Source organism: Sminthopsis crassicaudata, chromosome 4 (assembly GCF_048593235.1).
Source record: "Sminthopsis crassicaudata isolate SCR6 chromosome 4, ASM4859323v1, whole genome shotgun sequence".
Taxonomy (NCBI): domain Eukaryota; kingdom Metazoa; phylum Chordata; class Mammalia; order Dasyuromorphia; family Dasyuridae; genus Sminthopsis; species Sminthopsis crassicaudata.
This window is the reverse complement of record NC_133620.1, coordinates 60,245,907-60,265,312: the sequence shown is the minus strand read 5'-3', so window position 1 is coordinate 60,265,312 and position 19,406 is coordinate 60,245,907. Positions and strand designations below refer to the sequence as shown.

Below are 19,406 nucleotides of genomic sequence, written 5' to 3'. Positions count from 1 at the left end.
TGCACTCCATTGGTTTTTCTCCTACCTTTTTGGGTTTTTTTTTAAACCATACTTTCATAGGTTTTTTTTTTTTTTTTTTTTTTTTTTTTTTTTTTTTTTTTTTGCTATATCTTCATCCATGCTTCTTTCACTTATTATGGTTATTCCAAGATTTTCTTCTCTTTTCTTTTCATATTCTCTCATTTAGTATTTTCATTGACTCCAAGAAGTTTAATTATTTTCATGTAAATGATTCTCAAATCTACATAATTGGCCCTATTTTCTCTCCTGAGATCCAATTCCATACTACCAAATAATTATTAAACACATGTGCCCCACTTCAGAACTTCTTCTTTCTGTCAAAGATAGTACCAATTGTTCCAGGCACACATTTGCAATCTTGCTGTCTGTCTTGATTCCTAATTCTCACCCACTCCTCTTACATATGTCCCCCTTTTTCCATTTACAAGCTGCCACCATAATTCAGGTCTTCCTGTCTCAAGTCTCTTCTCATTCCAATATATTTTCTACTCAACTTCCAAAGTGATTTAAAAAAATATGAATCTGATTATACTATCTACTATCCTTCTAGTCATTAAACTTCAATGACTTTCTATTACTCTAAGGATTAAATGTAACCTTTACTTTTTGCATTTAAATCTGTTTAAAATCTGACCTTTTTCTATCTTTTCAGTATCATTATTTTCCTCTAAGTCTATTGTCCAGCAACACTGGATTGCTATCTGTTCTTTACTCATTCTTTCACATTTCTTCCAGCTCAATTACCTTTGCATTGCCAGTCCTTTATGTCTGGAATGTTGTCCCACCTTCCTTCACCTTCACTTATAAAAATCTTATGATTTTCTTTTGGACTCAGCTCAAGGATCACTTCTTAACAGGAGAACTTTTTCTGTTTTTCCAACTGAGAATGTTTATCCTTTAACTCTATCTTTTATAACCTCTATCTGTAGCCTATGGAAATACTTTAGCTTTCTCAGCAGACTGTAAGTTCCATGCAGGTAGGAAAGTTTTTCCTTGTTTTTTTGTGTTTTTTTTTCCCCCCTCTACCACTTAATACAGTGTCTGACACAACTTAAACAATTAATCTTTTGTGGGCTGATTCATTGATTAGTTTCAAGATATTTACTCAGAAATTTTATTTTAACAGAACAACAGTAATACAAATTAACATAGTCCAAACACTTAGTTGTTATATATATGCTATTGTTGTTATTATCATCACCATACTTGAAATATATTATTTTTTTTCCTGTTACATAGAACTTCTGCACTGTGTTACAGAATATTGTACTAGGGAGTCACAGTCCTAGTTTTAACAAATTAATAGTCAAATGATTTGGGGAAAATTATAACTTCTGTGAGTCACATTTTCCTCATCTGTAAAATAGGGAAAATAATACTTGCAGTGACTTCCTCCTCAACTTCAAAATGTTACCATGAGGCTCAAAACAGATAAAATACCAGTGGAGTCTAGCACACGTTGTGCCTTGGAATTAGGCTTCCATGCAATGTTGCCATAAAACCCCACAATTGAGGCTGGATGCTTTGCCTGTGCCAGTTTATCTGAACAGGAATAGGCTAAGACGTTATGCCTTCATGACATGGCAGCATGGCTGTGTAGATGTTGAAGCTGAACTTTTCTTTCTGCCCTTAAATATTAATGTCCTGAACATAACTACCTGATGATTTGATTGTTTCCAGTGTAGGATGACTTCTGATTATAAACATGTTGTTTCTTTGGGTTGTTGTTACCTGGTATGTTTTAGTAATGCAACAGCTGCTGCATTTCAATAGACAAAAGCCTTAGAGTATGGTGGAGAAAAGGCATGCATTTTTGGACTTCAAACTTCTTAAACAATTCCATATGGAGACATAAGTGGTAGACTTTTTAATTTAACCTTTTCAAGGTGACTGCTCATCAAATTTTGAACTTTATGAAAGCTGGCTGAAACACTTCCTTTCTGTAGCCTAGTCATTCCAGTGAAGGACCCAGTAGAACTGTACAAAATCAGGAATTATAAACTTTTTGGCTCTAAAGAAAACACTGGCTCTTTCACCTGAAGGATATACACATATGTTACTTTTTATAAAAGCAACCAAAATAAATGGAAAAAACATAGAATGAAGAGCTCAAAAAACAAAAGGGTAAAAATCCACAAACACCCCCCATTTGTCTGATAGACAGTGTGAAATATTAGATTGGACACTGAATCCAGCATCAGGAGAGCTATGTGTGAGTCCTAATGAGAGTTTTTGTTAAGATTATGATCATTTTCATATTCAAGAACTAATCTTAAAAATAAGTCTCACATATATTAAATTAACTTTTACACAAAGTCTTGTCTTTATTAGTCAACAAATATATCTTATTCCTTATTTAAGGGTGTATAAATATTATATATATATAAATTATATATATATATGTATTTATACACACACACACATAGATAGGAAGCAATGTCTTGTCTGGGAAGGATTTAATATAGTACAGGACAAAGTACTGGTAATGATAGTAATACCAGTAGCTTGAGATAAAATAGTGAAAGAATGAAGGTATTTGATCATGAAAAATGGGCAATAATATCTTGCTGAGTGATTATCATTACTGTAATACAATAGGAATTTTAGAATGACATATTATTATAGAGAGAATTCTTCTCAAGTAAGAATTGAATTATTTTTGAGATTCTTTCCAATACAGATTGTATAATGCTATGACTCCATGGTAAAGGGATGGAATAATTGATTTTTAATAGAAGATGTCTAAATCTGTTGACACAAACCTCCATGATTTAATGCTAATGTTATCCTTATTTCATAGGATGATGAATAGTTGGCCAGAATAACTATCCAAGCCCATAAGTTATAGAGAGATTGTGAAGTGTATTGATGAAAAAAATATCTATACCAAAAAAAAATCATAGAACCTAGAAGGACTAAGATATTTTCCTAGGGACTGGATATCTGAGGATTTAGATGATGCTTCAAAAATAAAAACTTTGGGTAACAAAAACGGCTGTGGAGAAATGCATGGCAGCTGTAGCTTCAATGTGTACTGTCCATGATTATTTGAATATAAGAAGTGCTTTAAAAATATCATCAAGGCAAGGACTGATCAGAAAAGGAGGTAGACCAGTCCTATAACTTGAGTAAGGGCTTGTAGACAGACACAAGATACTACAATGTACCAACAAAACGCTCAAAGACTAGGGGAAGACTTCTAGTAGATTAGACAGATTTTTGGGAGGAAGAAGAAGGGATGGATGAGTTGTACTTTCAATGAGATTGTAAGCTGTGAATGATGTGAAGAATTCCCATAGCTTTCTGATCTAGGCTGGTATTGTTATCTTCATTTGAGGGGGGAAAGGAACTTTCCTCAGAGATAAGAAATTAATGATGTGCCTGAGGTCACACAGCATGCCAGAGCCAGAACTGCTACTAAAAATCATTGCAGACAAATTTCCCATTTACTTCTTAGCTGCCATCCATCCTAGTATTTTTATTGCTATATTTCTATATACTTAAGGTTATAGTCTCTGATATATAAGAGCACTTAAAAAAAAAAACTGAAACTGAGACCATTGAGATGGGTATTGGTGATACAAATGCACAATGACTGGTGACTGAATATTCACTAATAAAATTGTGAAATAATTCAATATATGGATTGAAAAGACTCATTTTTGTAACAACTACTCTTAAATGACTGATGTGTTGTAAAAAAGAACCAACTCTTAAATTAGAAGACATTCTTAGTACTTGTGTGATGATGGACAAGTCACAATCTCCCTAGATCTCACCTTCCTCATCTATACAATGAATGGGCTCGATTAGATGACTTTAGAGGTTCCTTCTAGCTCTAAATCTATGATTACATTTTATGTGTAAGAGGAATGTTGTGGATAGAAGAACAGTCTTATAATGAAGAAGATCTGGATTTAAATCAGCTCATATGCCAGGGAGCAAATAATTTTATGAGTTTCCCAAGCACCTCTTCAAGACTTTTGAGCTGTAGTTGTATGATCAGTAAATCTCAGGTACTGACCAAAAAAGGTTATGTAAAATGTCAATAACACATAGCATTTTATATTTCTGAAATACTTTGATACCATTATTTCATTTAATATAATAGATCATAGAAAACTAAATCAAATATTTAGAGCTCTATGAGATCTCAGAAGTCATCTGTAAAATGAGGCTCAGCCTCATTTTACAGATGAAGAAACTGAGACCCATAGCAGTTCAGTGATTTACCCAAGGGCATAAGTGGTCATTTCCTGAAATGTAACAGAGACAACATATTGCATAGGTTTCAAGAATCTATGGTTTGTTTTGGGGGGGTGTGGATCTTTTCTCTACAAAGGTAGGTTATAACCTCTCTGTGACTAAACAGATGGTCTTTGAGGATAGCTATGGTTGAAACAGTATTCTCTGGCCAGTGTGCTGAGGAGCCTCTGGGATGCTGGCCTTAGACAACAGACATTTCCTTTGTCACTGGTACATTCTCGAAGCTTTCCCATTTTGGTTTTGTTTTTGTTCAGTAATTTCAGTTGTGTCCGAGTCTTCATGTCCCCATTTGGGGTTTACTGGGCAAAGATACTGATTTCCTTCTCCTGCTTATTTTATAGCAAACCGGGTGTTAAGTGATTTGCCCAAGGTGACAGTGAATAAGTGTCTGAAGCCAGATTGTTAATAAGGAAGATGAGTCTTCCTGACTCCAGGCCTGGCATCCATGGCATCCACTGTGCCACCATGTTGGCTTTTCCATTTTCTTAGGATTTGCTAAAAGTTTGTATTCCATTGGAACAGCATAAGAGAATCCAAAGTTACCTTCTTACCAGGATAAGAAGTTGAAATAAGCTTTTAATAAAGTAAGTATTCTCTCAAAAAGATGGAAATTAAAAAAAATCATGCAATATTTAATAAAACATAATCAACAATGAATCAGACAGTAAAAGATGAAGTCATTTATGATCACTTACATTGTTGATCATAAGGTGCATTATTGTTTTGGGGATCAGGTCTCGAATACACTTGTTGATTATTGACATGTAGGAGTCTACAAGGTTGCGAATGGTTTCCACTTGTCTCTCTAATTGTGGGTCCATGGAAAAATTTTCTGCTTGACCACTCTCATCATTGTCAGCCTAAATAGAAATAAAAATAAAACTTGTTTTTAAAGCATACCCTTAGTTTAAGTAGAAAAAAATCCTCAACATCATGTCCAGTATATTTAGCATTTTTACTCCTGAGTGGCAATATGCTTTGTTTAATTTCACACCTGATTAGTTTGCCATTAGGGGGCCCTGGTATGGTCATAAACAAGGTGGTATAGTGCTAAGAGTGCTGGATCTGGAGTCAGAGGAGCTGGATTGTTCATCTAAATTTAGATAAAAGAATTTAGAATTTTAGATTAGAAAAGAAAGATCACTTAGTATATACTCTTCTAATTTTTTCAGGTTAAAAACAAACAAACATAAAACAAGAACAATCTGTGGTCCAGATAAAGTGATTTCCTCAAAGACATTTAAGTAATAAGCAACAAAACCAGAATTCAAAACCAGCTTTTTAAACTTTAGATTCAAAATTTTTGCCTTCTTTTCCTCATGGCACATTTTTAATCCATTGCCAAATTTGTTTCTTTTTTAAACATCTAATTACTTTTTTCAATTAACAAACATTTATTTTCTTTGTCTCCCACTCTTTTTTCTAGGGAAAAGAGGGAAAAACCTTATAACACATATGCATAATCAAGCAAAGCAAATTTCCAAATTGTCCATTTATAAAAATATGTGTCCTGTTCTACATTTTGAGTCCATCCTCTTTCTGTCAAGAGCTAAGTAGTAGTTTTCATTATAAGTCTTCTCAAATTATTGTGGGTCACAGTTAAGTCTTTCAAAGTTGTTTGTTATTATAATTTTGTTACTGCATAAATTGTTCTCTTGGTTCTGTTTACTTCGCTACATTACTCACACAAGCCTTCCCATATTTCTTTGAAATAATCTCTTTCATTATTTCATATGGCAGAATTACATTCCAAAACATTCATATAAAATAATTTGGCCAGTCATTCCCTAATTGATAGGTACCTCCTCAGTTTCCAGTTCTTTGCTTCAACAAAGAGAGTTGCTATAAATATTTTTGGACACATAAGTCCCTTTCCTCATTTTTGATCTCTATGGAGTATAATCCTAGAAATGGTATTGCTGCATCAAAGAGTAGGCAGTTTACTTTTGGGGCATAGTTCCAAATTGCTTCAGCAGTACATAAATGTTCCTATTCCCTCATAGCCTCTCCAACAATGGTCACTTTTCCCATTTTATCATTTTAGCTACTCTGTTAGGTATGAAATAGACCCCTGGGGTTGCTTTAATTTGCATTTTTATAATTATTATTACCAAATATTGTTTGTAACTTCATAATCTCTTGCCTATACAAATCCTTCTCTCCATTCAGTGTCTTTATCCAGTTAAATCTTCATTATGTATAATCTAGACTATGGTAGTAATCTTTTAATTGGTTACGCTCTTCCCTTTCCAATCCATTCCAATCCAAAGTGATTTTCCTAAAGGTAGTGGAAATCTGACTATGTGATCCTCCACCTTTACTCGATAAATGCCAGTGGCTCTCTATTATCTACAGAAACAAATACAAAGGCTCATGCTTGACAATTAAAAGCTTCACAACCTTTCCAATCTCCCTATATTTGACTATTCACTTTATGATCCAGCTGCATGTGATTGCTTACTGCTCCTTGGATACAACATTTTATTTTTCATCTCTGTCTCTGTGCTATTGTACTGACTTGCACAATGTCTCAAATACATTCTCTTCTATCGAATGCTTTTTAGAATCACTGGTTTCTTTAAAGTCTCAGCTGAAACACCACTTTTTGAAGGAAAACTTTCCTTTCCCTGCTTTGATACTAGTGCCTTCCCCTCTGAAATAATTTTCAATCTTCATTATATATATTTTATATATACTTACTTATATTTATGTGTTATCTCTCTCATTTCAATGTGAGCTTCCAGAGATCAGACTCTTTCTTTGAATCCTTACGACTTAGCAAATGGCTTGTTGACAGAGTAACCTAACAGCTCCTTTTCATTCTCCTTTGCTATTTTACCATCCAAATTATACCTTCTAACCGTGGGTATTCCCCAAGACTTTGTTCTTTTCTTCTCTTTTCTTTGCCATCTATGCTATATCTTTTGGTGGCTGAATAAGTTCTCATAATTTGAATATATCTCCATAAAGACGACTCACAGATCTATATATATAACCCCATTTTTTCCCGAGTGTCAGCCTTGCAGCACTAATTGGTTACTAGACTTTTAAAACTTTGTGTCCTAGAGATTTCTAACTCAGTATGTCAAAACCAGGAAATTTTCCCCAAATTCATATTTCTAATCTTCCCTTTTCTGTTGAAAGCACCACCATTCTTCCCATCCCCCAGATTCCTAGCTTCTATGTTATTCCCTGCTCTTCATTCTCTCTCACCCACCCTAATAGAATTATTTTCTTCTTTCAATATGTGGCTCAAGTATCATGAAATTTTGCATGAAATTTTCTCAGACTCCTCCAAAATTACTTTGTATTGAATGATTATTCTCTTTTTTTTCTTTTGTATGTACTTGTATTTATATTAGGACATAAATTTCTTGCCATTAGAGGGTGTTTCATTTATTGTATTTATATTTCTGGTGTCCTGCACAGTGCCTAGAACATAGTGTTTAGTAAATGGTTGATTAACTAATTGCCATGACGCCCCAGTAGCTTCTCTTCTAGAGGGAGCTCTGAACTTTAGGGAGATACTAGAACTAACCCAATCCCAGGGACTTTCTAGATTAGAAATGAGATTGTGGTTGAATGTGGTAGAAGCTAAGAATTCTATAGATATTTTCTAGATTAAATTATGTTTCTTGGACTAATCCTGGTTCAAATCTAATTCCCCAGGGCTGACCCCGTTGAACAACCGGAGGCACAGTGCATAATTGACCCCACCATTTGCTTTCTTATGATTTATTATTACTGGTTCTGCCATCACTACTAAACACTAGTTTCATTGCAAACATGTTACAAATTCACCTGCCAACTCATTCGTTGAATACGACAAAATAAATAAATTATCTGTGCAAAAAAAAAAAAGAGTAGAGAAGCATCTGTTTTCTATATCATGAAACCTGAGTTCATTAATTTTGATTTATATGTAACAGACTGTATTAGTAAGTCATCTTTGTCATTTAGTGTTAACCCATTGACTTAACATTGAAATCAGAACAAAGAGTCAAAATGTAAATCCAGTTGAATTGCCTAAGCCCCAGAATACCAGTATGTTACTGTAATAGTCTGGCTAATTTTAAATATGACTATACAAATAAAGAAAATAGTCATTTACTATCTTCTATGGTGATACAATATATAGATTTTTAGAACTGTATACCCTGATCTATTAGGGTTTTAATCCACTAGTAAATATTAATTGAGCCTTTACTATTTGCAAAGCATTATGCTAAGTGTATTGTTTAATTGTATTTGTAAAGGACAATTCTCAAGTCATTATTATAAATTATTTATCCTGTAGGTTAGAGAGCCATAGTGTTGGAAAACAACATAGCGACTATCAGAAGATAACAGAAGATTCAATTTATGTTTTAGTAGTATTTTGAATGATCATGCTTACAATCACTTGTTGATTATCATAAGGCTTCCTGGAATTCTGCTAGAAAAAAATTCTCTGGTCATTGGTAAAAAAGATTAAACCAAGTCTCCTAGGAGATTCCTTGCCTGAAGAGGAGTCTCTTCTTTGTTTTTATTATTTGTGGAGAAGGGGAAGAAAGAAGAAGAAGTAAAAATTAGATCAGAATTAAGAACAGGGAATAGGATATGGGGTGCAAGGAAATGCAAAGACAGCCCAGAGGAGAAAGGTCAGTAGGAAAGGTCAGTAGTGTCTGCATCAAAATTGGCCACGTTTCCCAAACTGCTCTCTGAGTTTCATTGTGTAGAAATAATTTAAAAACCCAATATTTATCGAGAATGTAACCATTTATGGGAATAAAGAGCAAAAGCATTTGCCTTCCAATATTTTGGAACTTGAATTATGATTTGTGGTTATGGGTCACTTAAAAATTCAACTTATAAAACCATTATTTAAAACAAAGTGAGGACTGAATAGATAAAAGTATATTGTGTTTATATCCAAAATATGGGATTTCCCTACTTTGAATGTTTATTGATAACTGGTTGCTTGACAAAGATTAGAAGAGAAACCTCACATTGAAGTGCTAAGAGCCACTATAATGGACAATCTGTGAAATGAAAATAATATATTTGTGAAAATGTTTTTCAATGAGAAAATATAACTAGTTGATAAATATTTGATTTACACATCATTTTCAACATAACTTTATGTAAAGCAGGATTTTGTAGAATAGCAAATAACTATATTTTTTGATTTAAAATGTTTATAATTTGCGCTATTTGAATTATAAATGTAATTGACAGAACTAAATCAATTTCTTCTTTTAATTTGTTAAGCAAACAGTGATCTAGTACCTAGTATGGAAAAGACAATATAAAAGTCATTCTACATTGAAAAACTGACAAGGCTGTCTAATGGAAATAAAACTGTCCTTTTTAAGTTCCAATATATGACTTCTCTGGCTCATCCACTCTAATCATTTTTCACTCTTATTTTTCATTTTCAGTGTTTGCCAGAAAAAGTGTAATGGAGCCAAGAGAGCAAAGCAGTGGAATGGGAGTTACAAAATCTCTCAGGATGAAACACAGAGTCTTAGGTGAACTGTTCTGTTCGTGGCTGGTATTTTCCTATGGGAATTTTGATTTTTCCAGTCTTATAACATCAGTTTTATTTAGCTTTGTTTTTGGTTCTTTGAAGGACAAATGTTTCTGGGCTTTGGGATAATTTGCACTAATAGCCAGTTCAGAAATTCAGTTCAACTGATCAATTTTATTAAGGGCATAACACTTTAGACCATTGTAGAACAGACAGAGAACACAGTTTTAATACTTTAAAGTGCTACCTAAAAGCTCAGAGGGGGTATTTACCAAAGTAATGGGTGAAACTCAACTTGAAGTTCTGTTTTAGATTCTGTAACACTAGTAGACACAGTCACATGCAGAGTTTAATCATCCTTTTAATGTCCTGCACATGGTGGAGAGTCACAGAATTCAGAGGGAACATTGGATTTTTTTTTCTTCTTCTGGTTTTAGGAAGAAGCAAGCAATAATTTCTCCTTTCTAAAATGCCTAAGATGAATGGAAAAAATTGTACATCTATGGAATTTTTCTTTTAACTAAGTAATTGCAGACAGCACATGCTCCTTTTCTTTACCCTCCTCCACCTCTCCCCCCACATCTAACGAAATTCGTTATCGCTTTCTTTTGCTTGTGTGTGTACTGTATATAACTGTGTATTTTTTCCTTTGTTTAAATTACAGGATTGCAATAAGATTCTTTGCTGGCTAAGCAGAGAAGTGACACATGTTTATCATTATCCTCATCAAGGGAATGTAAAATAAAAATAGTAATTTGTCTCTGATCTTTGAGGCAAAGAAGAACAGTCTGCAAACATTTAACCTTTTGTGTGCAGGTTCATTGGCAATGTTTACAAAATGTGGATAATATTGCAGGAACCAATCTCCTTTTGAAAAATACAATAGATATGGTCTCTGTATTGCTTATTCTCAATAGTTTTCAATGCCTTTACCAACAATTTGCAACAACAAAAATCCCATCATCGCAATTATAAAGTTGCTTATAAAATTCATTTTGCATTTTTTTCCCCCTTTTTAGTCATAAGATCTTAAGATCTTGCATCTCAAGGGAATTTAACTGCTTGAATGGGTGTCTTTGAAATAGTTTGCTTTGTAAATTCTTAATAGAAATGCATTATATTTAAGGGCTTCCTATTTTAATGATGGGACATGTTGAATAGCCAAGAACTCTCATAATCACTTGAAATTTCACTTATGTTAGATGGACTTTGGGAAAAATCTGATTATATTTTGTACTTAACTGACTTAGGCACATGTTTTTCTTTGTTAGACTGTAAGTTCCTTGAGGGCAAAAAAAAATGTTTCATTTGCTTTTTGCCTTCAGCAACTGGCCTTTAGAAAATGATTATTTACTGAGTGAATGGTTGACTGGATATATAATTTGCATTCTTTTTCCATGATCCTTTTTGATTTCAATTGAAAATACAAACTAGGCAGTAACAAATTCAATTTAAGAGGATTATGGTGCTTTAACTATTGGATAAAAACAGATGAGACTACACAGGAAACATCTCGTGACTTATTGAAACAATTAGATGTACCTTAGGTCTCTACATAAAAGATAACAGATAAGTCAAGAGGAAGACTACTCTAGGGGTATAGATCTCCAGTTTGGAGAATTCCAGTTCAAAAGTTGGAGCAACTTCCTGAGAGGGAGAGACACCAATAAAAGACGAGTCATCTGGAAGCAGAGAAATACACACTGAAGACAGTAAAGACAAATAAACACAAACACTGATGGATGGATCCATACAGATAGCCACATGAAGAAAGCAGTAGTTTTAGAGAATGAGAACCCCTTGGCAGGGAGAGATGATAGATAGCTCGTGGCTAGCTCCATACTGTTCTCAGAACTCAGCAGATAGCTCCCACCTAAGGTTTGTTGTTTTGCACTATTGTTTTAATGACAGAGAGGGGATGCCATGACATGCAAGTAAATTGGATTTAAGTGAGGGAGGGCTTTGCAAGATTCCCTGGCTCACTTTCCTCTCCAGAGCCATCTGAGACGTGGCCAGACACAGATCAGGATGATTGGAGATGTCCCTGGATGCAAGGGGAATCCTTGGGCTTTTTAAACTAAAGTCTTCAAGAGGTTTCAATTTGACTAAGGACACACCCATTCAGTGATTAAGATTAGGTAAGAAATGAGGCAAAGAATCTCTTCTTTCATCTGATCAAAAGAAAAAAAAATCCAAATAAATAAATAAAGCTGGATTTCTGGCCAGAGCAGGAATGACTGCTATCTACATTTAATCAGAGTTTACCAGGACTCTTTGGAAAACTCCTTCCTTCCTTTGTTCCTTCTTTTCTTCCTTTCTTTCCTCCTCCCTTCCCTACTTCTGTTCCCTCCCTCTGTTCACCTAAGGTTTGTATCATACCCTTACCTATAGATGCTCTTAAAAGTTTTTTTTTTTTTCCTCTTGGATCTCTGAACACTTTCAAGATATCTTTGGGTTTACTAGCTAGACTTCTTTTAAGTATCATACCTTAAACCAAAAGCACTCTGACTCTCAATGATTGGCTACCGCAGGTCCCAAGCCAAGCCCTCTTGGTCACCTTAGGGGAGTTGCATGAAGACTCTACAAATGGATCAAAGGACTTCCAGTAACAAGAATTGTGAGTTATCCCTTAATCACATGTAGCCTCTACTATATATTTTACACATCTTTGCACGTTGAGGTGATATCTTTACAACATTCCTTGACCTTGTATGTATTATAGTACTTTGAATCTTGGATGATTTGGGATAGATCATAACAACTTACAAGTGTTTTCTTTACTATCCTATTTTAGTAAATGCCTTTTTTTCTCCTAAAAGCTGATTGAAATATGGCTAACTGATATTATTTGGAAATATACATTGGTGGGGGCTTATGAGCTCCTTGACAACAAGTATTATCTTTTACCATTTTATCTCTTTTTGTATATACAGCATTTTTCACAGGGCCTGGCATAGAGTAGGCACTTAATCAATATTTACTAACTAACAATATAGTTTTCAAGGTTACCCCTGAGAGTAATAATTAGCCAATCTTTAAGGTCCCACCTGCTATTATGATGAGCGTAAGTTTAGAGATCCTGGATGGAGAATTGCACTCAGAACAACCATAAGTGCTATTTGGTGCAATAAATACTATTCTCAATTTATAGGTTGAGAAACTTAGACCCAGACAGTTCCAATGAATTGCCCATGGCTAAAGAGCTAGGTTAGTTATAGAACTGGGAGTTGAAGCCAGGTTTTCTGACTAAAATTCCAAGATTTTTTCAACAACACTCTACTATACCTCTAAGTAAAGGGTGTGACTGTAACTGTTCAAAAGAAATGCATTATAAAAATGGAAAATAATAATCCTGGCAGTATTTTAATAGTAATGCTGTCATAATAGCTCATAACTATAGGTCTTAGGTTTTGTTTCCCTTACACAGAACCATATGGCCTGAACACAAAGCTCTTTACTATCCTATTTGTTGTGCTGGGGATGTTTTCCAGCTCTTGAAGGTCTTCCTACAATGTGACATCCAGAAATGAACAAAATACTGACATATGGGGTTTGACTGAGGCAGAGTACAGTGGGATTATCACCCCCTTATTCCTAGAAACTCTGACTCTTTTAATGCAGCTGAAGAGCACATTAGGTTTCTTGGAGGTCATAGTAAACTATTAATGGATTTGTAGAATTGTAAAGCCCTCAGAAATTTTTTTAGACAAACAGCTGTCTAAACATTCCTTCTCTGTACCTGTGAAGGTGATTTTTTTTTTTTAACACTTGTTATTACCCATAACATTAATTGATTGAGTCCAGTAATCTAGTTTATCATGATCCTATTTAGCCTAATTTTTGTCACTGAATTGGTTAGTTATAGGGCAGCCAGGTGGTATTGTAGATAGGGTGCCAGCACTGGAATCAGGAGGACCTGAGTTCATATTTGACCTCAGGTGTTTATTAGGTGTGTGACCATAGGAAAATCATTTCACCCTATTTACTTCAGTTTATTCATCTGTAAAATGAGAAGTATAGGAAGTGGTAAACCACCCCAAACCCAATTGGGGGGGGGTCACAGATTATCTGATATGATTGCAGTGACTTTATAACAGGAATTAGCTATCCCTTTTAGCTTTGTGTCACCATAAATGTGATAATCTTGCCACCTACATGTAATTTTTAAAATGTGGAATAACACAAAGCCAAACATATTGTTGGAACATTCCATAGAAGTTGCCTTCCCAGTTGAGCCTAAATCATGAATAGCTACTCTTTGACTCCAACCGTTGTACAATTCAAGAGTCAAACTGATTCAGTCACCTAGCCCACCATCTTCCATATTTTCTATGAAAATAGGATGAAATAATTTGTCAAATATTTTGTTAAAATCTAGGTAAACAATATTTACAACATTATCCTGCTCTACCAATTTAGTCACCCCATTAAAGAAGGAAATAAGTTTAGTCAAGCATGACTTGTTCTCAATGAACTGGCTGACATGTTGGCTGTTGGTGATCACTGCTTCTTTTTTTTTAAGATGTGTATTACAAAGCCCTTTAATAACATTTTAGACTGGCTCAAAGCCAGGAGATTTGTCACTGATTCCATTTGCACTGAAGGCAGGAATTTGGAATAAAGGATTTGAGGTAGGCTGTGCTATCTTATAACAGTCTGAGTTCTTCCACTTAAGCTTTTTGTTTTGAACTTCTACAGGAGGGCCAGGCAAATCACAATGCCTTAAACTAGAAAAACTCTGCCTTTTGCTTCGATTCAGCTACTAGCAATTATGAATTCACTGTAATCAAGAGAAACTTTTTAACCCTACATCAGATACTGGCTTCAAACTAGGTCTTTGGATCTACTAACAGTGAGAAATGCTCTCTCTCTCTCTCTCTCTCTCTCTCTCTCTCTCTCTCTCTCTCTGTCTCTGTCTCTCTGTCTCTGTCTCTCTCTCTCTGTGTCTCTCTTTTTCTCTCTCTGTCTCTCTCTGTGTCTCTCTCTCTGAGTCTCTCTCTGTCTCTCTTTCTCTCTCTCTTTCTCTCTCTCTCCTTCTCTCTCTTCCCCCTCTCTTAATCTCTGTCTCTGTCTCTCTCTCTGTCCCCTTCTCTGCTTCTCTCCCTTCTATCTCTCTCTTTCTCCCTTCCCCCTTTTCTTCCTTTTTTCCTCCTCTCTTCCTCCTTCTTTTCTCTCTTCTTCCCTGCTTCTCTCCTCCTCCCCTCTCTCTTCTTCTCTTCCCTTCTCTTCTCTTTCCCTGCCTCCCTCCCTCCCTCTCTCTTTTTGTAGAAAGAAAACAGCTGTGCTTTTTTCTTAGTTTAAAAACTGGGTATAAGTGAAGGCCCATATTTCTATAACAGCTGAAGTTCAGCCTTTGGTCTATCAGTGAAAACAAGAGATAGAAGAGTCCCATCCATCTTCTTATAAGGAGAAAAGAAGAATTATGTCAGTTGAAAACTAAGGCTGAGGCCGAGTAGGTGACAGCCACAAGCACAGTGTAGAAACAAGATGTTCAGTGAGGGTGTGAGTATCCTGAAGTATATTGCAGGATATTTGCAAGTCATCACCAAGTGGAGAGTAGATTTTGCAGACTAGAATGATGATTTTCCCAGAAGACATCAGTAGCCCTGTTGTATGAGATTTGATCCCCATGCATGTCTGCTCCATCCTAGAATGTTGTGTTTACTTACGTGAGGTTCAGATTTGTGTGTACTGCTTTGCTCTCTTGTTTGTAAACTATGGCTTTATGTGGAGGTGAAAGTATAAAGTACCTAGAACTAGGCTAACTTTTGGGACAAGGGCACAAGCTTGATGGGGTGCCCCAGATACTATAACAGGCTCTAGAATATTTCTAGAGATTAAAGTAATTAATTGGTTTTATTTTTAAAACTCTCATCTATTCCCTTTTTTGAAAAATAGGATATTTTTCCTTCTTCATTTTTCTGTCCTCTCCCACTTCAATAAGTTCTTTCAGTATCCAAATTGTAGTTCATTTGTGAGAGATGATTTGAATTTATCAAGGAAATCTAGGCTTTATCTTACTATTTTCATAATTATTGTAGCCATCAATTCTGTCTTAGGCACATTTGCTTCATCCTTTCCTGCCTAAAAATAATCTTCCTTGGCAGAGGAAACAAGCAAAATAAAAATTAAGCAACTCTATCTTCCCTTTGGATCAGTTTCCATCAAGTCCAAGCCCTCTCCCTGCTCAACAGAAGCACCATCCTTTAACATTGCTCTATTCTCTAATACAGGTATACATTCTTCAAATCCTTGTGTTTTTGTCCTTAACTTGGGTCCTCAGCCTCAGCTCATTCTGACAGTTTTATCATTCTTGATGGTGTTCTTATAGAATTAAGCCATACTTCTGTATTTACCTGGTTCTAGCTAGTCTTGCTTTTATCTTTTGTTCATTTTGTTTTTAAAATGTCTAGTGAATGTCCCGTGCATCTTCAAAATTTTATCCTTGAGAAATATCTTCTCTCTCAGGGTGAATTTCACAGCAAAGCTTTCAAGTAAACAAGCACATAATAAGCAATTTTCTAGCCCTATTTATGTGCCAGATATTATCTTAAATGCTGGGAATAATGGAGTTGCTTTTCTTTCTCTGATCTCAAGGATCTCACATTTTAATGGGACAAGACAAATTCAAAGGAAATTCAAAAGAGGAAGGAGCGGAAGAAATGAAGGTATCCAGAGAAAAGGAATCAAAGAAAATATAGGAGAATGAAGATTGAAACCTATGGAGGAATGGGGCATCCTAATCATTGTTCTTTTCAACCCTTTGAAATATATGCTGCCAAAATCTAAGGTGCAAATTACATTGTGCTAAGTTCTTTTCTCTCCTCCATTATAAATTCTAAGATGAAGTAGTTTCTGTCACTTTCAATGTAGAAACAATATACCTACTTTAGCACGAATTCAGTTCAGAACAGAATTTCTCTTTACAAAGATTAAATTATCAGGAAGGCAGGTCAAGAAAGTATCTCTGTGATGAAGAGGAATATTAAGAGGAAAGAGAGAAGAGAAAAAAAGGGTGGAGAGAAGAGAGCTCATATTTTCCCCAAAACTCATCCCTTTAACCAGTTTCCTTTTTGCTGTTGAAAGCAATATCATTCATTAGTCTTCTGCCTTTGAAATCTCAGAATTCCTGTCAATTCTTCACTCTTCCTTACTCCACATATCTAGTGAATAACGAAATCTTGCAGTTTCTACCTCCACAAAGTTTCCTCCTTAGTTCAGATTGTCATGACCTCTTCTTAAAATCATTTCCATGGCTTCCTCATTAGTTTGCCTCCCTCATATCTCTCTCCAATTTGAGCTCTAAACTGTGCCCAAGTATTGCTCTTTAGGCATAGATATATGCCACTGCCATGCTTAAGACTGTTTAGATTTGAGAACTTTGCGGCTGCACCCAAACCTAAAATTTTCAACCTCGTTGGATATTATTCCCCCATCTCACTCTCTAATTCCACCAAACTGATCTCTCTGTTTCTTACACATGCTACTCTCTACTCTGGCTCTTCCCTAGACCTAGGACGGTTTCTCTGCTCAAAGAGAAGTGGTATAGAATCCCTCTCTTCCTTCACAACATCACCTTCTCAAGCAACATCTTTTACATGAAACCCTTCCTGGTTCCAATTTTTAACATCCTCTTTTTTTTACTGTGTATTTCCCTACTTATTTCATTTGTATTTGTTTTCTATTCTGTATACATTTATATATGCAGAAAGTATATATATATATATATATATATATGTGTGTGTATATATATATATGTATGTATACATATATTTACCTACTTCAAAATAAAATTGGCTCTTTGAGAGGAGGAAATTATTTCATTCTTTTTATTTGTATTACTAGGAGGTAAGTACAGTGCCTGACATATATTATCTTATCAAACATTTGACTGACTCAATAAGAGTAAGAAGGAGAAAAGGAACTGGACATGATAAGCAATGAATCCTGTCACAAATGTTCAGTAAACATTTAAGAATACATGATACAAGATGGGAAACAAACCCTGTCTTTAAGAAGCTTACCTTATACTGGGGAGATATAGTGTGTATACAGATAATATATATAAGGTAATTTGGGAAGAGACTACATAAATATAATACTTTAAAACAATCACAAGATTTCACTGAGTGGAGGAAAATGTTGTCTTAAAGGCTTTTGTTTTTTTCAGCAAAGCATATCCAGAAGAAAAACATTAAGAAAATGGGAGAATTTATTAAGATACTGGACAGTTTGTTTATACTGATGCTGTTCTCTTAGATTCATGATTGGAAGTTAACCTTGTGATGATGGAATTTGCTACTACATTTGGCTATATTATAAACAATCATCTCATTGAGAACTTGTTATAGATTTGCAATCCTACAAAATAAAAGTGATCATTTATTCATTACCAGGAAGGCAGGGTGACGTGCTAGTATTCCCGCAGAGCTATTGGGTAACCTGAAAAAAAAAAGATCTTGGAGTCTCTCAATTTCCTCTTCTATCTAGACTGCTTCCTTATCAATGACATACAAAGTAAAGTGATGTTTGCAGACGCTATTAGCTTAAGAAATAGACCAAATGTGAGAGGGTAAAGGAGCTTGTCATGATCAAAAATAAAACTTTAGTTTTTAGACTCAATAAGATGAATCATGTGGGGAAAGTTGATTGATGAATGTTAGAAGTTTCTATCTCCATTTTATAGCATTTCTTCCAAATGGTTGTTTTTCTGGGCCTTTTTGAAACCATGCAACACAATAGAAATTTATATTTTAAAAACCAACCAAATTTCTTTTTCTTTTTTCTTTTCTTTTTTTAATAATGCTGATACACTTTTGTCTTTTAAAGTATTTGCCTGTTCTCATAAACTGGAAAAGCTAAGAGATCCCAAATTCCATAAGGTTTAATTGCTTTTTATTATGTTTGTAACAAAAATTTAAAAATTCTGAAAGTAAGTTAAATATAATTGTCTTAATAATATATATGTATATAATATTTAAAATTGTAATATGCTAACATCATAATTTAATGAGCAAGTAATATGGAAAGCATCTTAATTGTCTTTATCAAACTAACATTAGAACTCCAAAGGAGTCTTAAAAAGCTATATATTTTTCAACTTCTCCCCAGTTACTGTGATTGCCTTGCTTACACCCTCTAGCTTTTAAAATGTGTGGAAATTCAACATCTCTGTTCTGCTCTATTACCTTCTGATGCTTGTTTGTTCTTATTTGATCAACATATACTCCAAGGGATCTGACATTTCAGTGATTTGCATGCTCCTTCCTATGAGGCCTATCATAATCCACTCAACCCTGCCTGTTATTTGTTACTCTTCCATCTGGCCCACTGTCCTGGGGGCTTTCTTTGCTTTCTCCAGCCATCTCAACAGAAGTGAGTCTGTCTACGTGATCATTAGCCCACTCTTTGCATGAGCAGCTCACTTTCTTTTTTACTTATACATTCCCCCAATGACATGATTTTTACCTCACTACTTCTTCAAAATTCCATATATCAGTTGCAGCCTGTTAAGAGTGTTAAGGTAACACTCACAGTATACCTTGCCATTACTTTCTATGTGATACTCATTTTTAATTCTTCAGAAACTGCAGTATTCCATGACACATAG

The 19,406-nt window shown here is 34.8% G+C and overlaps 1 protein-coding gene and 1 long non-coding RNA gene across 6 annotated transcripts in view; one reads left to right on the top strand and one right to left on the bottom strand.

The window, feature by feature from the left end:
• Positions 1–19,406, bottom strand: part of DNM3 (dynamin 3) — a 562,491-nt gene that overhangs the window by 45,781 nt on the left and 497,304 nt on the right. For all 5 annotated transcript variants that reach the window (XM_074308351.1, XM_074308353.1, XM_074308348.1 and 2 more), the window contains one exon: positions 4,983–5,147. In XM_074308351.1, coding sequence (XP_074164452.1) covers positions 4,983–5,147 — 165 coding nt within the window. The remainder of the gene's footprint in view (positions 1–4,982; positions 5,148–19,406) is intronic.
• Positions 9,613–17,446, top strand: LOC141565385 (uncharacterized). The gene is made up of 3 exons (XR_012489004.1): positions 9,613–9,797; positions 12,328–12,413; positions 16,394–17,446. It is a non-coding gene; the product is annotated as an uncharacterized LOC141565385 (long non-coding RNA).